The sequence below is a fragment of the Oryza sativa genome, chromosome 6 (genome assembly GCF_034140825.1).
Source record: "Oryza sativa Japonica Group chromosome 6, ASM3414082v1".
Lineage (NCBI taxonomy): Eukaryota > Viridiplantae > Streptophyta > Magnoliopsida > Poales > Poaceae > Oryza > Oryza sativa.
In genome coordinates this window covers 31,973,942-31,996,305 of record NC_089040.1, presented here as the reverse complement: position 1 = coordinate 31,996,305, position 22,364 = coordinate 31,973,942, and the positions used below count along the sequence as shown (strand labels likewise).

The 22,364-nt window shown below is 43.1% G+C and overlaps 3 protein-coding genes and 1 long non-coding RNA gene across 5 annotated transcripts; 1 reads left to right on the top strand and 3 right to left on the bottom strand.

Annotated features, from left to right (window-relative positions):
• Positions 1 to 3,684: 3,684 nt before the first annotated feature.
• On the bottom strand, positions 3,685 to 6,922 carry LOC9272197 (uncharacterized). Its single transcript, XM_066311666.1, has 11 exons — positions 6,569 to 6,922; positions 6,400 to 6,479; positions 6,157 to 6,246; positions 5,814 to 6,054; positions 5,519 to 5,597; positions 5,259 to 5,403; positions 5,007 to 5,046; positions 4,846 to 4,908; positions 4,349 to 4,380; positions 4,207 to 4,248; positions 3,685 to 4,083 (listed from the first exon to the last, which is right to left on the bottom strand). Exons 6-11 carry the CDS (start codon positions 5,379 to 5,381, stop codon positions 4,039 to 4,041), a joined length of 345 nt encoding a protein of 114 aa, XP_066167763.1. The 5' UTR covers positions 5,382 to 5,403; positions 5,519 to 5,597; positions 5,814 to 6,054; positions 6,157 to 6,246; positions 6,400 to 6,479; positions 6,569 to 6,922; the 3' UTR covers positions 3,685 to 4,038.
• Positions 6,812 to 7,394, top strand: LOC136356958 (uncharacterized). The gene is made up of 2 exons (XR_010742058.1): positions 6,812 to 6,936; positions 7,030 to 7,394. It is a non-coding gene; the product is annotated as an uncharacterized lncRNA (long non-coding RNA).
• A 6,808-nt stretch (positions 7,395 to 14,202) lies between these two features.
• Positions 14,203 to 16,528, bottom strand: LOC4342144 (serine carboxypeptidase-like 34). Of its 2 annotated transcripts, XM_015788702.3 has the most exons (3): positions 15,977 to 16,528; positions 15,691 to 15,786; positions 14,203 to 15,371 (listed from the first exon to the last, which is right to left on the bottom strand). In XM_015788702.3, the coding sequence occupies exons 1-3, from the start codon at positions 16,389 to 16,391 to the stop codon at positions 14,380 to 14,382; spliced, it is 1,503 nt and encodes a 500-aa protein (XP_015644188.2). In that variant the 5' UTR covers positions 16,392 to 16,528; the 3' UTR covers positions 14,203 to 14,379. The 2 variants fall into 2 exon arrangements, with proteins under 2 accessions (XP_015644188.2, XP_066167943.1); XM_066311846.1 differs by lacking the exon at positions 15,691 to 15,786.
• Positions 16,529 to 17,768: 1,240 nt separating this feature from the next.
• LOC4342143 (uncharacterized) lies at positions 17,769 to 20,297 on the bottom strand. Its single transcript, XM_015788703.3, has 3 exons — positions 19,926 to 20,297; positions 19,150 to 19,286; positions 17,769 to 18,930 (listed from the first exon to the last, which is right to left on the bottom strand). Exons 1-3 carry the CDS (start codon positions 20,091 to 20,093, stop codon positions 18,213 to 18,215), a joined length of 1,023 nt encoding a protein of 340 aa, XP_015644189.1. The 5' UTR covers positions 20,094 to 20,297; the 3' UTR covers positions 17,769 to 18,212.
• Positions 20,298 to 22,364: the final 2,067 nt, after the last annotated feature.

Below are 22,364 nucleotides of genomic sequence, written 5' to 3'. Positions count from 1 at the left end.
AGAGTAAGAGTCGGCTGGAGTCCAAATCGACTACGATCAGAATCAGCTGAGTCCGAGTCAGACTGGGTAAGCCGATACAGCCGATTCTGACAATACGATTTGGTGTGCGACATCGGGTTGAGTTGATATGCTTCAAGATGATTGCCACGCATGGATAGAGTCCTAAGGCAATTGTATCTATTAATTAGGATATTTTATGTAGTTTCCTTAGAGATATGTTTGGGCAAAAGTCTGTCGCAAAGACTTATGGTATCTTATAGTTTGTTAGAGATAAGAGTCGTGTCCGGTATGGACATAGTTTGTAATTCTCGGGTATAAATAGACCCCGAACCCCATGTAATCAAACAACACACACGTTCAATACAATCTCGGCGCATCGCCACCCTTTTGCTTTAGGTTTATTTCGACGGGTTCTTACTTTCGGGTTGAGCTGCATCGGTTTCGATCTTCAACAAGAGGTAAAACTTGTTATGACGGCTTGCGTTCTCGGGATTAGTGCTTCCATCTTTATGATACTCTAATATTATTTATGTAATTCGTCGAGTTATCATATATCTCATATAATCTCTGGCAATATTGCTATCTAACCTACAATCGACTAACATCTATCAATAGAGGGCAGCCGATTAGGTTAAATATCAATGTTGACTTAGATTATATACAATATCTACCACTCTATGAAACTTCCAATGGCTTGATTATCTAGATATTGTTCTTCTTTTCATACTTATAGCTACATCAGTTGTTTGATCTTATGAGTCGTGATTAGAATCTCAATCTCTAGCCTGCTTCTTGGTTGCCGATGTAGGATCGAGATGTCGACTAGAGGGGGGTGAATAGGCGATTTAAAACTAAATGACACCTAATCAAAACTAACCTAAGTTGCTAGGCTTGGTGAGGGTGAACTCTAACTAAGCAACTAAGTTATGTTTTGCAAATCTAGGGTGATAGTGGCTCAATTATATCTCTAGGAAAGTAAATCACACTCCTATGTCAATGTTTAGCAATCCTAGGGTGATATGATCTCAAGTATGTCTCTAGAAATGTAAATTGCACAAATGTAAATGCGACAATCAAATGAGACAAGGAGACAAGAGATTTTTCACCGAGGTTCGGAAACTCGCCGGTTTCCTACTCCCCGTTGAGGCGAGCCAAACTCCACCGCTCAACCATGAAGCCACCGCACGCCCCCTTCGTCAAGGGATGGGCAAGGCGGGAGTCGGCCCATGGAGAGGACTACCCAAGCCTCGATCAATAGGGTAGTTCTTCCTTCACTCCGAAGGTGGTGAACTCCAAACCACTCACAAACCGACGCCGGGCCTCCTCTACAATCTTCTCGGAGAGGTCACCGGGCAACTCCTCCACAAGCCGTCTAGGAGGCGGCAACCTCCAAGAGTAACAAGCAATGACCCGGCGTGGAGATGATCAATCAAGTGCCACACTAGCTCTACAAATGGAAGCAACGTACTTGACTCTTGGCTAATTAACCCCCTAACACACTAGATGGATGAACACAAAGCTCAAGTGGGTGTGAGAGAGGTGCAAGGGGTGTATGCAATTGAATTGGGTGCCAAGAGAGCCCCCTTGCTGCTGGAGGGGGAGTATTTATACTCCCACCAACCAAAACTAGCCGTTGGGGATGAAATCCCCTAACTTTGTGCTCTGCCGGTCTAACCGAAGGTATGTGGCCGGTCAGACCGTGGTACTCTGCAACGACTAGAAAACTAGCCGTTGTAACACTGTCAGAGGGTCCCATCGGACTGGCCGATCAGACCGGCGTTGAGTGGGCGGTCAGACCGGCCTTGGCTCGGTCAGACCGCCATCAGCTCGGTCTGACCGAATACGGCTATGTATCGGCCATCCCGAGCAGCACCATCCCGGCCTCTAGGGGGCCGGTCTGACCGCTCATGTGCCACCGGTCAGACCGGCCTTATGCGCCGGTCAGATCGCCGTCTTGCGGACGGTCAGACCAGCCAGGGCATGCCGGTCAAACCGCCACTATGTGGCCGGTCTGACTGCCCCTAGTCAGGCCGAAACCAGTGAAATCCCAAGTGATTGTGTGTGTGATGAAAAGCGAGCACAAGTCTAAATGCATAATGACCTAATGTGGCAATTAAAATCATCTCTTTGCTAGGTCATTACCCCTCTTAATAGTACGGCGAAACTAAAAAGTAAACTAGCAAATTTGATCACCCTACACCTCGATCAATTCTAAATTAAAGCACTAGTTTTACTGTCTTCTTTCTCTTTGCTTTGCGCCGTCAATTTTAATCCATCAATAGTCATCCATGCGCACACATGACGTGGACCTAACTTAAAATATTATCTCCATAGCAACGGTTAGTCCACAATTAGCGTTTGTCATTAATTACTAAAATTAACAACGGGGACCTAGATGCTTCAGCCGATTAGGGTATTATCGGAGTTTCAGCCGATCTTACCTGATTTAGCTATATTTGTTTTATGTGCTTTATTGACATGTTAAATCTGCCCTTTACGTTGAGATCTTGTTGCATTTAAGTATATTATACTTTTGTTTGGTATATTCTACTTGCTTTAATATCTTAGTATAGAGTGGTATCGGAGTACTAGCCGATACATGCTAGATCTATCTGATCGGCTATGCTATGAACATATATAGTCCCATTATTAATATATATTTCGATCTAAGTGATTTATACTGTCTCGGCATGGCGACCGATCTATCCCAATCACTTGATTTAAGTATATATCGATATAAGGAGTATATATTGTTAATATCTACAGCCGATCGAGTAGATTTAGTTCTTTCTTATTTATTCATGACTGCCGATCGATACATATATGACATCGGCTCAAAGATAAATGATATGTCATCGGCCCTTAGCCGATCAGCTATCATTTATAAGTTTAACCGCGGTTTCTTTGTCTTTATTTCTTTTTGATTGCAGGATCAAATCAACTGGCACGCTAGCATACCCGAAGGCTAGTTTTTGACCTGCACTGGAGTTAAGCAGATCTCCCAGGCCTCGTGTTTTTCGTCAACAACCACAAATAATCGAATTCTTTTGGGTAAAAGAGGCATAAATAATGTTGCCGCATCACGCATCATCGAGGTTGGGCTATTACATGGAAGATGTTCCAATTTTTCTTATGATATGTCTTAGTTAAGAACGATCGATACAAACATTATCATTGACATGGTTATACATGTGAAATGTGTATTGGCATTTATTTTTTTCACCCGTTGCAACGCAGGGGCAATTTTGCTAGTAAATACAAACACACAAGTCCAAGCGAGCAGAGGAAGCTATACGAAGCATTTGCATGCGGACTCCTGTTAATAGCAGCTAAGGACCGAATGGAGGAGGAATGGAATGATAACATCCTTTTATCTTGTGCCGTGCGTGCATCCTAAGCTCACAGTGCCTACTACTCCTTTGCATTTGCAAGCCTTTCAACCTCACCCAGCAGTCTAGCTGCATGCCACGCGACAGTCATTCCATGCTGCTAATAAGCATTTGTACTCCACTTGAGACAGTGAGAGCATATACATTGGTCAGTGTCAACAATGCATCGGATTCGGATGACCATGAATCTGAAGCAGGTCAGCTTTTTCTCTTACAAAAACAGGCCTGTTTGCCATAAGCCCCAGGACCCTCCCAGGGGTTCAGATAAAACCGTTTAATTTATCAATACCATAAATAAATACACAACAATCATTTTCTTCATCAATGGTATAGTTTATATCTGTAATTGCAGTACTAATTTGCATTGCAGACCCTAACAATGATTTATCAGCTCTTGTTTATGTTACATTACAACAAGTCAAATAAATAATAAATCTAGTGCTAACAGATCACACGACTTCTCGGTTTTCAATTTCACCAGTGCGATGAAAAGACTATGATGATATATCTCATCAATGGTCAGGCCAGAACCTAAGCTCCTCAAACACATCAATTGTGATATCGCCCCCAAAGAAAAGAATTGCCCACAATCTTGCATCCTTCACTCTTCATCACCTAGTGCTACATTCCTTTCAACTTCAGCTGCACATCACTCAGCCCAGTCCTCATCGCTATCATCGTCCACGTTGTTATCCTGTCATATGCTGTTAGGATTAGCTGGGAGGACGGCACAACCTCATAACAACAAGAAGAAGAATAAGAACAATGGCCATAATGTACCAATCTACTACACTCTAGCTATCAGAAAAACAATCACCTGGGAGGAACTTGAGAGCACTTCAATTTTGTCATCTTCTACCTGTGACAGAAAAATGAGAGGGCAAAGGCAATCAGCAAAGTAAACAATGGGAAGGGACATTCAAATTAAAATCCCTGATCATTGTTGCTAAGTAAAGTACCTGTGTTTTTCTCCTTTTCTGACTTCTGCCAGCTACATCCATGTAAATACAATAGTCAGCTTCATATGAAGAATACTAACATGTACTGATGTACTCAGTTAAAGAAAAGCTGATAGATCGTTGCATGTTGTGCTAAGAGCCACTAAAATGCATTTGTTTTTCCCCCATGCATCACAGCTTTTACCCAGCAATATCAAGTCTTGTAAAATTCAAATAGCATATTTAGTATAGAGCCGCCGCAATAGATTTTAATTCCATCATTTATTCCGATTCGACAGGCTTGAGATGGTCCTAAAGCTTCATGAAATGGATTAACATTTTAAATGCCCCTTACATAGACAAAAGCTGAAAGCTTCTCAAGTAAGCCTCCCAAAACCTTTGGATTATTTTAGAACAAGTCTTCTCCATTGAGGAAGGCCTTCAGAGGCTTAAAACAAATGTAATCGCACCAAGGTCTATTAGATGCTTCTTAACAACAGACTTGCTACTGCACTTACCACTCTTCTTCCCTGTTGGATGTTTTTCCTCTGGACTTGCTCGCTGCTTCTTAGCAGCAGGTCCTGTAGAACAATGCCAATCACAGATCCAATCAAAAGGAATTTTCTTTGTGTAATAAAGGAAAACACAAGAAGCCTAGAATTGCGTAAATATGAAGAACCTTTTGCTGCTGGAGATCCTTTCGGGCTTCTTGTACATCTCTGAAATAGAAATCCTTTTGTCAGATGCTGAACTAATTTATTTGTACCAGGCATGAAAACAGATAATGTTCAAAACACATATACGGAAAAAGAGGTATGTTGTGAAGTTGGTTCAATTAATGCATCAAGCAAACATTATATCAAAGTTAAGGGTATAACTGTCCGCTATCATAAGGAGAGAAACTATTATAATAACAGGTATGCATTTCCACCTTTTTTTTCTTCTGCTTTTTTAAACATGCTAGACAGAGTGGCCTGAACGAGTGGCTCCTTCTTAGCTGAGATAGGCTGCGCAGACCAATCTGCAGGTTTAATGTCTTCACTTTGGGATTCATTCTTAACTGCTGGACTCTTCATCTGCTTCAAACGAAGAAAGCAAATAAACACAATAAAATTATTTACAAAAGATAAAAGCTTGATTGACATTGATTCATATATCTGAATCTTATAAAATTAAATTCGGTATCACTACCTTCTCATCCATGTCCTCAGGGACATCAATCTCATCGTCATTATCAGATGAATCGTCTCCAGATGATATCTCAGTATACCTGCATAAAGAGCGAGGGATCTATCAAGTATACCTTTTTATTCTTTGCCTTTTTTCGGGTGGGTGGGAGATGAACATATTTGTTTTTAGAAACATTAGCCGTTAAGCCAAATAAATGCAGGAAGTAGGCAATCTTTCAGCTGCTAAGCAACAACTAGAGCCCGTGTGCTTTTCTGTTTATCCGAGAGAGCAACAGAAAAGGGTGAAACTGACTTACTTCAAGGCTTTCCCAGCAGTTCTAGCAGACTGCCTAACTGAAGGTGCTTGACTAGTGCTTTGTGTGTTATCCTCGTCCTTAAGGTCTGAATCCTCGGAAGAATCAATGTCAGATTCAATCTTAGGGGAAAGGGATCCTGTGGTGGTTTCCTTTGGCGGTTTATTGATGGAAACAGCTTCATCACAGGAAGCACCTGCTCCACCTTTAAAATCAGAATCTGCAACCGCCTCATCCTACCAGTCTGAAATGAAGAAGCACATGAGATGAGAGGCACAGTAGCGTCGTAGAAGAAGCGAAAATTAAGAAAAAGGAAGTAACATATATGGATGGAAAGCACACGCACATTCTGGAACTCTTTTGGAAAATCCAGTTTCAGTTCTTGTGGGTTTTCTTCTTCTTTTGTTCCAATCCACCAGGCTTCAGAAAAAACAATCTGCCAAATAAAACAGCAGCATAAGTAAGTAGTTAGCAATAACAGCCCAGAGAAAAGGGACGAGCATAGCAGCAATTGTGCGGATGCAAGTTCCAGTTCCAAGATAGATAGAGGGCAGGGCAGGCAGAGTAAAGATGTGAAGTTTGAAGTAACCAGGCTCTCGAAGACGTCATCTGCAGTGTCAGATACTTGTTCTTGGGGTACACATGCGTCCCCAACAGCTTCATCCTCCCCTGAAACATTCATTACCCACAATAAAACATGCATATCATATCATCTCACCTACCTGACCTGACGGAATAGATAGATAGATATAGGATACCTGTGGGAAGTCGAGGTAGAGCAGAGGATTTTTGGTGCCAAGATCAGCGAGCTCGCCGACGCGGCCGCCCGAGGCAGCAGCCGCGGGCGCGAGGAGGCCGGGGAAGGAGAAGAGGAAGCGGCTCTTGCGCTGCCCGCCGCGGCGCACGATGTCGCGGCCCTGCAGCCGCGACACGGCAGTGGAGGGCGCGAGAGCCGAGCGCGGCGCCGCCGGCTCCCCGCGCTGGAGTAAGCCATTAGAGAAGGCGAGGGAGCGGAGGCGGCGCCGCTCGTCGGCCTCCGCATCGCCGGCCGGCTTCTTCTTCACCATCCCTCCCTCCTCCTCCTTTGCCCCTCGCCTTGCCTGCGCTACTTTACGCCTCCCTTCTGGTAAAGCGGGTTTATCCACCTCTGTCACTCTTCTCCATTTAAAATGTTCATTGGTTTTATCCTACATTAAATGAATTATTTACTTCTTCGTAGAATAGTTGTTAATGCCAAAATTTGGTACACCCGAAGTCATCATCGGTTTAGAGTCAATATCGGCTTCAGAATCTTGGAATCGGCCGATGGGAGTCGTCAAATCGTCAGCAGTTGTGTTCTTGGTGGAGTCGGATCAATTAAAGAAAATTTATCCAGAAGAGTCCGAGTTCAAGGAGGATGCGGTATGGCAAGTTATTTATTAATTATGAATAGTTTGTTAGTTTCCTTTTTTATCTTTAGGAAAGTTTCTTTCTTGTCCTACAAGGACTAGTATTTACCCATGGGTATAAATATGTACACCCGGGGTTATTATAATCTATCAATCTCTCGATCAATACAACTATTCTCGGCGCATTGCCACCCTCTTTACCGAGGTTTTTACTTGTCATCCGGCGGAACTTGGCACCTGATGTGGGGCTGCATCGGCTTTCGATCTCTGGTGAAGGGGTAAGTCCTACGTTTCGCCGACCCTAGTGAATCTGTTGTCTACATTGGTGTTGTTCAAGGCTGCATCGCTTTGATCTCTTGGATCGCTCTGGTTTGGTTGATATATTTACCTACCTGATATCTCAATTCTATCTCTAATTGCATTGTGTTTACAGACGTATCGGTTTAATTGGGACTGTCTCGATTAGGTCTGATCTTCTGTCTTAGCCGAAATATCTCTACAATCACAATGTTGTTATAAATAGATTTGTTATATCCATCACATTAGACAGATCTATCGGCTCATCGAGTATTAGATTATCATATACAATCTCGTGTTGCATCGGTTAGGTTCGACCTACTAGATTATTGTTGATAATATAAGTCTTGTTAAGCCGATAGGTTCATGCTAGTGTCTTATCGGGGTGCTAGCCGATAAGTTATCTGGACGTTGCATCGGCTTATAAGAATTGCATATATCTATAAGTTGGATTTAGCCGATGACAACAAAAGGTTTCACTGATTTATCTAATCTTGTGGATTTTATGACATGGGACCTCCTGCCGATGAATGCTTTAACCGTCGGATCAGTATTTATCCTGTCATATTATTATTAGCCGATTGGTTTCTACTGGATTATATTGTTATATATTTTATCACATCATCATCAGCCGATTGCCTTTATATCATTATTTACATCGAGTGTCAGACTCTACATTGGACATATAGCCGATAACTCAAAACCCTATCGCTATCGGCTGGCATCAGCTATCGGCTGGAACTACTACATTGGCTTGTCAGCCGATCGGCTATTTGATCTACTGTTTATATATCTTGTCAGTAGCAGGATCAAACTGACTGGCACGCCCGCATCTCATCAACCTTTGGACCTGCACTAGAGCTAAGCAGATCTCCCAGGCCAGTGTATGTTTTTCACATCAACAATAGTCTTAGGTGGTGTTTGGATCCAGGGACTTAACTTTAGTCCATGTATTTAGACACTAATTTAGAGTATTAAATATAGACTACTTACAAAACTAATTACATAAATGAAAGCTAATTCACGAGACAAATTTTTTAAGCCTGACTAATCCATAATTAGATAATATTTATTGTAGCATCACATAGACTAATCATGGATTAATTAGGCTCAATAGATTCGTCTCGTGAATTAGTCTAAGATTATAGATGGGTTTTTTATTAATAGTCTACGTTTAATATTTATAATTAGTGTCCAAACATCTGATATGATAGGGGCTAAAAAGTTTTAGTCCTATATAAACATGGTCTACTATTACACTTTTGGAATGAGGGAGTACTATAGTACAGATGTGATATAGTATCTTATCTTAGAATTATGAGACAAACTACAAATCTAGACAAACAGATTATGAATCTGTAGTCTGTACAGTTATCTATTCGGTCCAAATTCATAGTTATAAAAATGTCACATCTGTACTATGTGCACTTGTATTTGGACGGAAGACGTAATACGGAGTAATATAGATTTGCTTTTACTAGTAATAAATACTATGTTCGCTAACAGTTTGAACGTTTTAAATGAAGTTTAAAAATTTCCACTTTAATAGTAATGATTCTACTGGCTTTCGATTCAGAAAATCATTAAGAATTCACTTACAATTGGCTCAGGACACTATGCAATCAGTATTCAGAAAACATAGAGACTGTAATTTAGATAGCCCGCTTTTCATGAAAATTAAGCTCTATGTACTTTTTTCATGAAATTAATTGGCTTTGGATAGCTGCTGCTGCTAGTAGTTATTATTCGTCATTCTTGTTATTTGTAAGAATTTTCTTTGGTTGCAGTGAAAATTGGTGGTACAAACTGAAGTCATTGGAAAAGAGACGTTAGGGTGGGAGGGAAGCATGTCAATAATTCTGACTCCCCTGATCCTGATAAGATGCAGATGATCATGATAGAAGTAAAAACCAACATCAGGAATCCTAATTAGCACGCACGCGCTAGCGAGAGAAGTTGCGCGCGTTTTCCGACCACGTCACGACAACTAGGGTTAGAGTTAGGGTTTCAGGGTGGGTCAGGGAAAGGTGGCGTTGGAGAGGGGGAAGTGGGGGATCAGGTTTAGAGGGCGGTGGAGAAAAGAGCTAACCTGTTACCGGAGGGAGGAGGAGAGGACTCGTCATAGAAAGGAGGAGCGGGCTCGCCGGAGCCAGCGCCGGAGGGGAGCCGCCCATCGTTGCCGCTCTGCTCCCTCAGCGACGGGAAGAGATAAGGGAGAGAGAGAGAGAAACCCAAGGAAAGACAAGAGAGAGCACTAGAGGTGACTTGAGATAAAAACATTACATATAGGTCATGTTTGGAGAACTAGCCAAGAGTTATTTTGAGAGCTATTTTTTAGCACAAGGAAATAGCTCTCCAATAAAATAGCTCTAAGTTATTTAGATACAAGGGTTATTTTGAGAGCTATTTGGCTTTTAATTTTAATGTACCTTCCCAAGGAGAGAGAGAAAATATACTTTTTCAGTGGGCCCCACTCGAAATAGCCCCAATTAGCATCCCTTAGGTGGGATAGTTTTTTGGGTGGGTTCTTTTCAAATAGCCCTCAAATAGCTCACCTTTTTGAATCTTTTTGACTATTTGAGCTATTTAAGGGAGGGCTAAAAAATATCCCTGATCGAAACAGGGCCATATAGAGTAGCTTTTTTATACTCCCTCCGTCCCAAAATAAGTGTAGTTTTAGCAATGTTCATGTCTAACGTTTGACCGTTCGTCTTATTTGAAAAAAAAATTATGATTAGTATTTTTATTGTTATTACATGATAAAACATGAGTAGTACTTTATGTGACTATTTTTTTAACTTTTTCATAAGTTTTTCAAATAAGATGAACAATTAAAACGCTAAACACGGATATTTATGGCTCCACTTATTTTGGGACGGAGGTAGTATTGCGTAGGCAGATGATTACTGTACGTAGTTAGCAAAAGAGTGGCATTGTAGTACGTGTTGCTCAAAAAGTGACAGTCGATTAGTAAGTTAAAACAAACAAAAATATACTCATTCCCCTCCACTCCTGTAGGAGTACACACAGGACCGATCAATTGGAGTAGCAGTAGTAGAAGAAGAGCCAATGAACTAGTACTAGTAGTAGATGTTGGGAAAGGCAGGCAGCCTCCCTCAATTAATCTGAAGACTGACGGCGGCAGCCGGAGATGGTGGTGGTGGTGCTGCTGCTGCTGCTCAACAAGGAAAAGGAGGAGGAGGAGACATGGTCGTTGGTGTCGTCGTCTTCTTCCTCGGCGATGGGGTGGAGGCAGAGGTCGGCCGCGCGGCGGAGTAGCTGTCGCTGCCTACGGACGACGTCAAGCGTCTCCGGCGGCGGCACCTCTTGGGCGAACAAGGCGGTGCCTCTCGCGGTGGCGGCCATGTAATCGATCGATCGATCAGGACTGACTGTAGCTTAATTAATTTGTCAATCTAATTAATCTTGAATGAATTGAATGTGGTTGGGGGTGAGTAGAAGACGACGAGGACGGACAGCAACAACGAGGCAACGGGGCCAGGAAGGATCCAGGAAAGCACTACTAGTACTGTAGTAGTGTACGTGTGGGCAGGGCTCTGCCGCGTAGGAGTAATACTCCTAGGTAGGAGTAGTTGCCTCGTCCTTGTCATTTTGTTTTGTGTCCACGCAACGCACGCACGCAAATCGCAATCGCAATCGCAGGTGCAGCTGCAGCTGCCGCGCAACACAAACAAAACGTGTTCCTTTTCTTTTGCAAAACCAACAAACGTGTATTGCGTGCGTACGCCCCTGCCTGCTACCACACCACAACTTTATTTTCTCCTTCCTGTACCAGTAGGACTACATCCATCTTCCACTTTAATTCCACTCACTATATCACAAATTATTTTCAAATCATACTATGTATGTCCATTTTTATTTACCACTTTTTAACACTTTATATATACTATTAAGAATATCTCCAACGACTTCTTCATCCAACTTGAAAGGGTCTATTCTTAAAAGTAAAAAAAATTCAAAAAAATTAAAAAAATATATCCTCCTTAATAGGCCAAATTTGGCCACCCCATTTTGGTTAGCCAAGGATGGACCGAGCCTCACAGCCAATACACTCCCCCCCATCTAATACACTCCCCCCATCTCCCCCATCGGTCTCTCTCCCAACCCCATCTCAGCACCGGTGCACTGCTACTGGAGGGCGACGAGACATGGCGAGGTGGAACACGGCCAACAACAATAACAACGACGCAGAGGAAGCCTGCAGCAAGCCCCGGGTTGGCGCGAGGGCGAAGGTTGAAAAACATCGTTCGTAGGGCCTCAAACTCCCTCCTCCCTCCCTCTACTTCGAGCACCGCCGACGTCCATACAGGCGTGCGGCCTCCAGATCCCATCATCATCCACCACAGGATAGTGGACGCATATGAGGCTACGACGACGAGGACGGAGTGCTTGCGCCAGGATTCCTTCCATCCGCCACAAGGGGGGAGAGAGAGGGGGGTGAAGAAGAAGGTTGGGGAGGTTAGAGAGGCTGTTCGAGTGAAAGAAAAACTTGACTATCTAAATTTTTCTCAAATTGACTAAATGGATATTTGGAGAGAATATTGGAGATGTTCTAGGGTAGTGATTCCCAGTTTACCCTTAGAGCAACTCCGATCCACGAGAGTTGCCATATGCATCTCCAAGCCAAAACTTGGTTATATTGGGCAAAAGTGCTACTCCAAGAGATTGGTCAACTGGATGGCTCTACTAGCCAAATTTGGCCACCCATAGCCGCTGCCCCAAGTGTGGGTCCCACACCCTTTGGCTCTCTCTCCCATCGCCCTCTGCTCGCTTTGCTTGCTTGGTCTCCCAACCTACCACATCAATCCATTGAAAACAGTGGCAACAACAATGGTGGCAGTGCCAGCAGCCTCCCATCACCGAGATCCTCCTCTATGCGATGCGGTGGTGATGGCCTCCCCATCCACCCAGCACGGAGGCACCGAAGAGGCAGCGGCGGCGGCACCTCCCGGCAACGACAGATCGGTCGACGTCCCGCTGGACTGTCTCTGCCCCATAGCCGTCGCAATTGTGCGGGAGCTCAAGATCGTGTGTTGGAGGTCATCTCCCATCATCCCCCCTCCCCTCGCACCTCACCTTCCTATACGGTCGGGTGTGGTGGCAGCAGGACAATCGGCTAACAGTGACAAGGGTAGGGAGAGGATGACGATGGAGGGGTAGTGGGCAGCCAATGGTGGGGAGATGAAAGATATGGAGGGATGAAGAAGTATATAGAGATTGACATGTGAACCACTGGTTGTTTAGCACGTGTAAATTCCTCCCTTTTTGGCCTAGCGGATGGCTGATTGTAAGAGTACTTATACTGCCAACATTCAAACCCCCTAAATCTTTTTAATCTCTAATAGGACTTAAATGATAAAACTATATACTCAGCTCCGAAAGATATCTAAAACTTTTAGAAAAACGGTTGTGCTAAAAGACTGGCGACAATTTTTTGTTTAGAAAACTTTCGATTTTCTAACCATTAGATGCACTTCAGGATTCGCGCAACATATACGGCCATACGGGCAGAATAAAAAAAATCTCGTGTGGGCTAGACAAGCATCGAACCAGCTAGGATCTATTCATCAAACTCAGCACACGTTACCGCTGCTAGGGGTACTTTTTTATTATTAATAGTACTTTTTAGTTACATACTCACTTACATCCTATGTGCATACTCCCTCCGTCTCATAATATAAGTTATTTTGACTTTTTCTTACACTGTTTGACCATTCGTCTTATTAAAAAAATTTGGAATTATTATTTATTTTATTTGTGATTTACTTTATTATCCAAAGTACTCCATTTTAAGCACAACTTTTCGTTTTTTATATTTGCACAAATTTTTTTAATAAGAGTGGTTAAATAGTGCAAGCAAAAAAGTCAAAAATCCCTTATATTATAGGACGGAGGGAGTAGCACTTACACTCTAATTACAGAGTAGTTACATAACACTTACACCCTACTTACAGAGTAGTTACATAGCACATACACATGTACACTAGTTACATGATAGTTACAGGGTAATTACATGGTATAAAATTAGGATTTGTAATTTTTTTCGGGGGCATATGCATATTACTTTTGAATTGAAAGTTATTTTTTTCATTCTACATGTTTGGCAATTTCTTGACGTTCAATCAGTTTGGGCACTAAGACTCGTGGTTTGTACTAGTGCGGACTGTTTTCCTGTTATCGTTGATAACAATTCACTAAGAACTCATGGTTTGTACTAGTGCAGGCTGTTTTCCTGTAATCGATGATGACAATTCCTGTGGTTGAAAAATTTGAAAGTTCTGGACTAAAAAACTGTCAACAGCACACTAGCTAGTCCCTTAGAAAAATAGGCCACGTTATAAACTTCAAAATGAAATGGCCACATTAAAAAAGAAAACTTCCAAACAAAATTGGTCTTCTTTTCCCATACCCTGTCGGTCTTGTTTCCCAGTACGTAGCTTGCGCGAACTCGCTCAGTGATGAAGATTAGGAGCGAGATTTTAAGAGATGGGGATGGGATTATTTTTCCTTAAAAACTGGAAAACTTGAATTAGGAGTAGTATATATAGGCAATCTTTTTTGCTACAATTTCCTTTCTTTTATTTGTTTAGTTACGCGCAAATTAAGGTTGTCGTGTTTGAAAATTAAAAAAAAATCAATTGGTAGATAAAAATTCTTCTACCATGAATCTTTGTTGCAAAATAGAATAACTTTAAGCTATAAATACATTCATTCATATTGATAGCATATGTAGCAGGTACGTTGATAGCCGAAAATAAATAAATGTGAAGTTTAGAGGGCAGGCATATTAGATATATGCCCTAACAAAATATATAAATCCTAAAAATAAATAAGAAGACGCACAGCTGCTAATATAAAGAAAATTAAGGTGGAGTGGGGGCGAGGATGGGGTTGGCGGGCATGTCGTCGCCGGCGAGGAAGTGGGCGAAGAGCTGTCTGGCCTGCACAGGCGTGATCATGGGAACCATGTGGCCGGCGCCGCGGATGGTGACGAAGGTGAGGCCGTCGTAGAGCACGGTGTAGCCGCCCACCTGATCGCTCGTGAACCACTGCTTCCACGGCCTCACCGTCTTGAGCTTGAGCTTCCGCAGCGCGTACCTCGTCGACGTCACCGGCACGCGGTCGTCCGTGTCACCGCTGAAGACCCAGACGCGGAGGCCGGCGCGGACGAGGGCGGCGATGTCCGGCAGCGTGGAGGGCGGCGCGTCCGTCCAGTTGGTGAGCGCGTCGCTGCAGGGCGCCCAGCTGTAGGGGATGCCGCCCGACACGTTGGCGTGGAGCGCCGCCTGGACGTCGCCGCGGTTCAGGTAGTCGATCACGCGGTAGTCCACGCACGGGTTGTACGTGTTGTAAGGCAAGCCGCGGCGGAGGCGGAGCACCTTATCGGCGAAGCGGCTGCGGGTGCCATTAGTAATGGTGGTTGTGCCGTTGAGCGCGGCGGTGCAGGACGGAGTGTAGAGGCTGTAGATGTCGATGTCGCCCATGGCGGTGAAGAAGCCGTTCCATGCGGTGTTGCACTTGTCCGTCTCGTTGCCGTCGTCGGGGAAGGTGCAGTTGCCCTTGATGGCGGCGTAGATTTCGTCGGAGATGACGGCGTGGTCCCAAGCGTACTCCACGAGACCGCGGTCGTCGGAGCTGGAGTCGATGGCGGCGTTGCCGATCATGATGCCCTTGAGGTTGATGATGCGATCATCATCATCATGTTCCTTCTTCTTCTTGTTAAAATGGAGGATCTTGGTGGCGAGCTGGGGGACGTAGTGGCCGGCGTAGCTCTCGCCGGCGATGTATAGGTCGTGCCCCTTGAATTGCGGGAACCTCTCCAGCCAATTCACCAAGAAGGCGTGCGCGTCATGGGCTACGTACATATAGCTAGTATTAACTTAAATCAATCATTATTCTACTCCCTCCGTTTCAAAATGTTTGACACCGTTGACTTTTTAGCATATGTTTAACCGTTCGTCTTATTCAAAAGAAAAAGTAAAATATTTAAAACTATATGTGTACATGAAAGTATACTTAACAATGAAGCAAATGATATGAAAAGAATAAATAATTACTTAAATTTTTTGAATAAAACGAATAGTCAAACACGTACTAAAAAGTTAACAGTGTCAAACATTTTGAAATGGAGGGATTACTATATTTCTAGCACTACGCAGGCCACAAGCAGATACCGGTGAGATTGTCGCCGAAATGGGCGAGATCGGTGGTGGTGTTGGTGTAGGAGAAGCCGACGCCGGCGGGGGACTCCACGAACAGCAGGTTAGCCTCTGCGCATATATATATATATATATATATATATATATATATATATATATATATATATATATATATATATATATATATATATATATATATATATATGCAATCATTTTAATTATTTTCATTACTAGGAAGGAGTCTAGGATCGATCGATCTAAATAAATAGGAGTATATATGAAGAAATGAAAAAGCAACTACCTTTGTTCCATGATTCCGGGTTGATGATGAGGGTGTCGTTGTTGTTGACGAGAAGGGGGCCGAGCTCCTCGAGGGCGCCATAGCCGAGGGAGGAGCAACCAGGGCCTCCGTTGAGCCAGAGGACGAGGGGCTTGGTGGCCACGTCGGAGGCGGCCTCGAAGAACCAGTAGAAGAGGGCGCGGCCGTGCGTCTCGTTCACCGTCACGTACCCGGCGAACTGCCGGAACCCAAGCTCCGCCGGCTGCCCCGGCAGACGCTGCACCCGGTCCGCCTCCTGCCGATCGAACACCTCCTCGTACGACTTCTTATGATGATGATGATGATGATGATGCCTCGCCGCCGCACCCCCCGTCCACTGCATCATCACCATCACCACCACCATGCCCACCACCACCAGCTGCTGCCGCCCTGCCATGCCTACTGATCACTGATCGATCGATCGATCGATCTTAATTTGGTTTGCTTTCTATCTTGCTAGTGCTAGCTATATAGATCGATCCATATGCAAGCTGAGTACTGCAATATATATAAGCTGATGAAGCTGAGGTGAGCTGGTAACTCGATCTATCGCGCGCGGGACATCGGGGTTCTGTTGAACATTTTTAGGAACAGATTAACAAATAACCAATTAAGCTGTACGTTATCCATCTATCTATCTATCTAAAACTAACCAGCTGCAACTCCTCGCCGATATATGCGTACGTGCTCGCCCTACGTCTCAAACGTACGTACGATTCATCACTAGTTTCATCGCTCGCCCAATCTTGGCTGGCTGCTCCGGCCTCGTCCTGCAACTGATGATATATCAAATCAGGATTTGATTTCATCATATTTATGAGGAGAATGCAATTAACATCAGCTCACGTGATTAATTGTCTCTCCTAATTTGCTGCCTCATCAATCCATTTACCTAGCTGCCTACAAGCGGTCGAGATCCACGATTATTTAATTTACTTCTCATTCATTGGATAGGGATATAGACTATCATTTCATTTACTCCTCTCGTAATTTGTTGCCCGATCAATCGATTAACCTAGCTGTTCCTGTCTCTATACAAGCGAAATCGACGGACGATTTGTTATTTACTCGATTGGATATGGATTCCATCGTTTCATTTTTTTAGGAGTAGTTTGTTGCTCCAATGCATTTAAACATACAGATACAGATGCACACTTTAAAACCTAAACAAAAAAGAGAAGAACTGACTGTCTCCCTCCAGCTAACAGTACGCTCAACTGCCGTCAAACACGCCCAAAATTAGTCCCTGGTTACCTGTGTTGGCCATGCCTTTTTTTTTAAACACACATTTTTTTTAGAGAAGGGTATTTTTTACCCGGCCTCTACATCCAACCGAATATATACGGCAATTGAAATAGGGAACTTAGCCCCACAAATAACCCAATCTAAAATTCGCTCCATAGGAGATTTGAACTCAGGACCTTGGGGTACTACTCAGGTCACTGTAACCACTAGGCTACATGCACACTCACCTGAAAGAATAATTAGCCATAAATATGAGTACCCGTGTTAAGGACTAAGAATAATTAACCGTAAATATGAATACCCGTGTCAAGGATTTGGGTGGGTTGGTTCCACCACAAGGAAGTTAACTAGTTGAGCTACGTTTACTTCGCGGCAATGCAATATAGTATTATTCTGTATTGCATACTTGAAGTCTGAATTAACAAAGTTGTAATACACTTTTGAGTTGAACAACAAAGTTGTACACCTGACATGTGAGCTAAGCTTTTAATTATGGAGTATATATGGAACAAAGTAACAACATTAACGCTGACAGAAAGGGATATCAAATTAGAGTAGCACTTGCTGTGACATCACACAACTGCATGCCTCAATTAGAATGCATGGGATATACTCCGTATATAGGTCCTCTGTCTGTAAACTCTCTGCTCTCTTTCTCAAAACTCTATACTAAATTATATACCAGCACATCATCTACATAACAGAGTAAAGAATACATGTATGTATATTGATACAATTATATATGAGTTTCTATGCCAGAACCACCGCTTGCTTCCATGGCACTGAAAAGTATTGAGCTCTACATTTTGCCACAGGTAAGATGAAGAATGCAGCGCTGGCGTCAAGGGTGCAACTGCCGTCAAAATAAAAACTCTGAAAACAAGCCAAGCCACAACTTCCATTTTCCACCGGCTTCTTCTTGGCAAATTCAAGTTGGATCATCGCAGACAAACCTACTACAGCCACAGGCAGCTCAATCCAAAGCAGCTTTGGTCCTCCTAGGTGCTGTGGGTTTCGGAAGGCCATCAAGCAATGGTCGCGTGAACGACTCATGGTTGAAAGTCCATGCCGAGCTTGACCACATAGAGATCCCATTCTCTGCATCTGCAAAGTTTGGTGTGCTAGGCGACTTCCGCACTGATCTAAATCCGCTCAGAAATGAACCATTGCTCTTCAGGCTGGACTCTGGGTTGCTTGTGTCCATGTTTTGTCGGATACTAGAAATTGGCCTTGGCAACAAACTCTTGGTCATCTTAATTGGGTCTGTAAAAACATCGTCCTGGGTATCTGTGGTGTTAGACACTTGATCAGCTTCAACTTTTTGCCGCCGACGAATGGAACCATCTTGCTTTGCTTTGGCTGTCCCATTGATCTTGGCCCCACTGGCACCGTTTGTTGCTGAAAAGCCATTCGACGTGTCTTCAGAGTTCCTACTTCTGTCGGTATTATGTGTGTCTGGTAATCTAGATGAAGTGACCAATGTTTCACTGTTGATACGCTCCAAACTGCCCTTACTGTACAAGGACATCTCAGTGCCAGCATCTGTCATAGCCCCATTTTGAGGAGTTAGACCATAATAGGACTGCAAGGTGCTCATGGCGAGTGACATTTGCTGCTTAGAAGAATTGTAGTTGGATGAGTCTAGCGAATCCGTAACATCTCTGTTTTGCTGATTGTTTGGAGCCCACGCTCTGCACATAGACAGAAAGCTAAGAATGAGCCTATCAACAGTTACTTACAACAGTGGGGAAAAAAAGAAGTGTTGACAGACGACAAATTATTAAGGTAAACATTTATACGGTAAGGGTTTCATCTTTAGAATATCAGCATTGAGATTGAGGTGAAGTCCCGTTTTGATTTCTTGCATCACAGGATGGATTAAAGAGAGGAAAAATAAAGGAAATGCGTACCTCTTCATTTTCTGACCAGAACCATTGAGCCTTACAGAGGATGGCATGGGTCTTCCTGGTAGAGGTATGAGCAACATTTTGTGTGCGAACATCTGGCTGTCAGTCATCAAACTGTTTGCCCTCTTGATGTCAGATATCTGAAAAATGAGAGGACATTGTTTAACTCACTGATAAAATTGACAAATTTGGTGAACATGTACAACTCAAATCAAGCAAGAAAAGCTAAGTTTGGCTAATATGAGGCACTGAAATATGCAAATAAATGATATGGTTTAGTAAGTACATCAACCCTTGTGTTGCTTTCGTAATCCGAGGCTGATGTTACTTTTATGCATGATGACTTATGAGTGAATAAGATTTGCAGAGTTGTTGTGAACCACAGTTAGTGATGCTAAATGGTAGTGGTACGTGACCCTGTGATTTATAAATTGGCCAAGTCCTAAAATACTTCTATTTCTTGTGAGTCTGTGGAAAGCACAACATTTTTGTAAGACATTACTTCATTAAATCATCTATGTGTAAATAGTTTAGGACGGTGATATGATATAAGAAAGAGCATCAGACAGCCGGTAAAACCGAATAGAAAAGATAAAAAAATAATTGAAGCTTTGATTTTGTCACAGGCAAGTTTTCTTTCCTATCTACTCCATCAAAGAAGTAGTGGCAAGATGGCAAGTTTTTTAGCCGGCGGCAGTAGGTAAATAATTGCTAGGTAGGGAGAAATAAAAAGGAAAGAGGAGGGAGGATCGGAGAAAAAAAGAAAAAGGAAATCTTGCCTCGACGCCGTACTTGATGGCGAGGCCGGGGAGCGTGTCCATCCTGGAAACCTGATGCTCAAGGTAGTGGTCGTCGTGGGCGGGGGGGCAGCATGAGGACGGCGGCGGCGGCGGCGAGAGCACGGGAGAAGCGTCGAAGTCGTCGGACAGCGGGTGGGAGATCCCCATGGGGTATGGGGTTGAGATCTCGGCGGTGAATTGGGCGCGGTGGGTGCGGCGTCGCGTTCGATTTAGCAGCTGCCTGAAGGCTGGAGGTAGGAGAAGGAGGCGGCCGGCTTGCTTGGCTTTAGCTTGGAATGAGAGAGAGAGATGGCTTGCTTTGGCTTGGCTGGCCCTCCCCTCCCTCCCCAAGATCACAACACAATTGCAAGCAAAGCCAGCCAGCCTCTCCCTCCCTTTACCTTTGACACCACGACCACTTGAAAACCAAAAAAAAAAAAAGAATCGTGTTTTGCGTTTTTCTTTTTTTTAAAAAAAAAACATAAGAGTAGTACGCGGTTGATGGGGTTGGAGCCACGTGGTTGCTGTGCTCCCATACAGTAAGTACTTCATACATACAGCGTCCGTCTGCTTGTCTTCCCTTTCTTTCTTTCTTCAAACACCATCGCTCGGCTGGAATGGATGTACAGCAGGCAGGCAGGCAGACAGGTGGCCAGCCATCCTGAACGAGTCAACTCACCTACTTTAGCACCAACCTGAACTATCCTTTTACAATGGCAAACACATTAACATGTGTGACATTTTATATCTCCCATACTTAATCTTAACCGATTATTATGATGTACAGTTATAACTCCCTATTATTTCAGTATAACTTATCTAATTAGAATGTAATTATTACTGATTATTCTTGTTTATTTGTTTAAAAAATATTCTTTTACCTGTTTTTATCTACAATTTCCTGCAGCAATACACGTGGTTAGTACTCCTACATATTAATCCTTCTATATATTTTGGTAGATAAAAACTACTCTGTAGCTCCAGTTCCATTAAATTCCCTCAAAGCTATCTTAAAACCAACCCCTATTTTGATATCTAATATTGAATTTACCGTGTTTTTATATTTTCATTTTTGTCCCTTTTTTTAAAAAAATGAAGCAAATGTTTACCCCTTTTATTTAACAGAAGATAGTGGATCCAGAATTGTTGTGCTAAATAAGTGTATAGACTTTTAAAATTTGTTGATTGACCTTTGTACACCTGGTGATTTTACCATAGCCAAATCTATGCCTAACCACACACACTACTCGTCCTTTATTTGACCAAGTTTAATTACTCCTACATACAGAGAACAACACTACGACGTGTGATGTGAGTGAGTCCTGCATGCTCTTTCTTTCGTTGACACTTTCTCCTGACTAATACCGGTCAATCAAACTTGGCTTACTACTATACCTTGGAGTACGTATCATATGGATGGCTACCTACCAAGCATCACCAGATCAATCCCCTCTATCTCCCCCCCCCCCCCCCCCCCAAAAAAAAATTAAAAGGAAAAGATGAAGACCTAGCAAAAGCTTCGGCATTAATATTAATCCTTAATCATGACTTGTGAGCATCTGCAGCTCCTTCCTTCTTGCAGCTCTAGCAAGCAGGCCTGAAATGATGTACTACTCATATGTACTCGTATAGCAAGAGTAAGCATGTAGGCATAAAACAAATGCTGCTCCTTGGAGTGCCTATTTTCTTCAAAAAGTATTGACAAGCACTAGTACTTACCTTGCTGTTTGACAAAGAATCTTCACGCTTTTGAAGCTATATAAGAGCTGGTGCTTTACATCACATGGCACACACATGACACCACTGCTTTTGCACTGTCTTTTCTGCATTTTCCTTCTCTCCTTCCTTTTTCATGGAGAGCAAATTATGTCGAGTGCATCCCTCCAAAATGTTTGGTGGGTATCATTGCATATAACCATAAGATTTGGAACAGTATTTCTGTTGGCTATACATATTTTGGGTTGCCCTGCAACTTTCTCTGCTACAGCCGAAAACGACATGTTTCTTTTTCCTTAGTTAGGTGCAGACGCGGTTACTACCGCACCATCATATATATGATGATGATCTCCTTAGTTGTGCTACAGATCATTGGCAACGTTGGATCCCTGACTAATGATCGATCAGCAAGAAAATAAAACGCAGTGCACCAGTTGTTATATTCAGAGCTTGTGACCGTCCAAAGAGCTGACCAGAAAGCTAGTCCAGAGCACGTGCAATCATTCAACCTTGTATATATTCTGGTCCTTCAATTGCAGTTGTGCTAACTACTTAATCCTTAATCTGACTTCCAGTTGAATCCATTGACCTTGCCTTACAACATGTTTCAGGGCAACATATGCCATGTCAGTTTGGGTAATTAGAGGAACTTCTTCTGGCACAATATGTTGTACTAACTCCATATTTTAATGTATGACGCCGTTGACTTTTTTTCCCAATGTT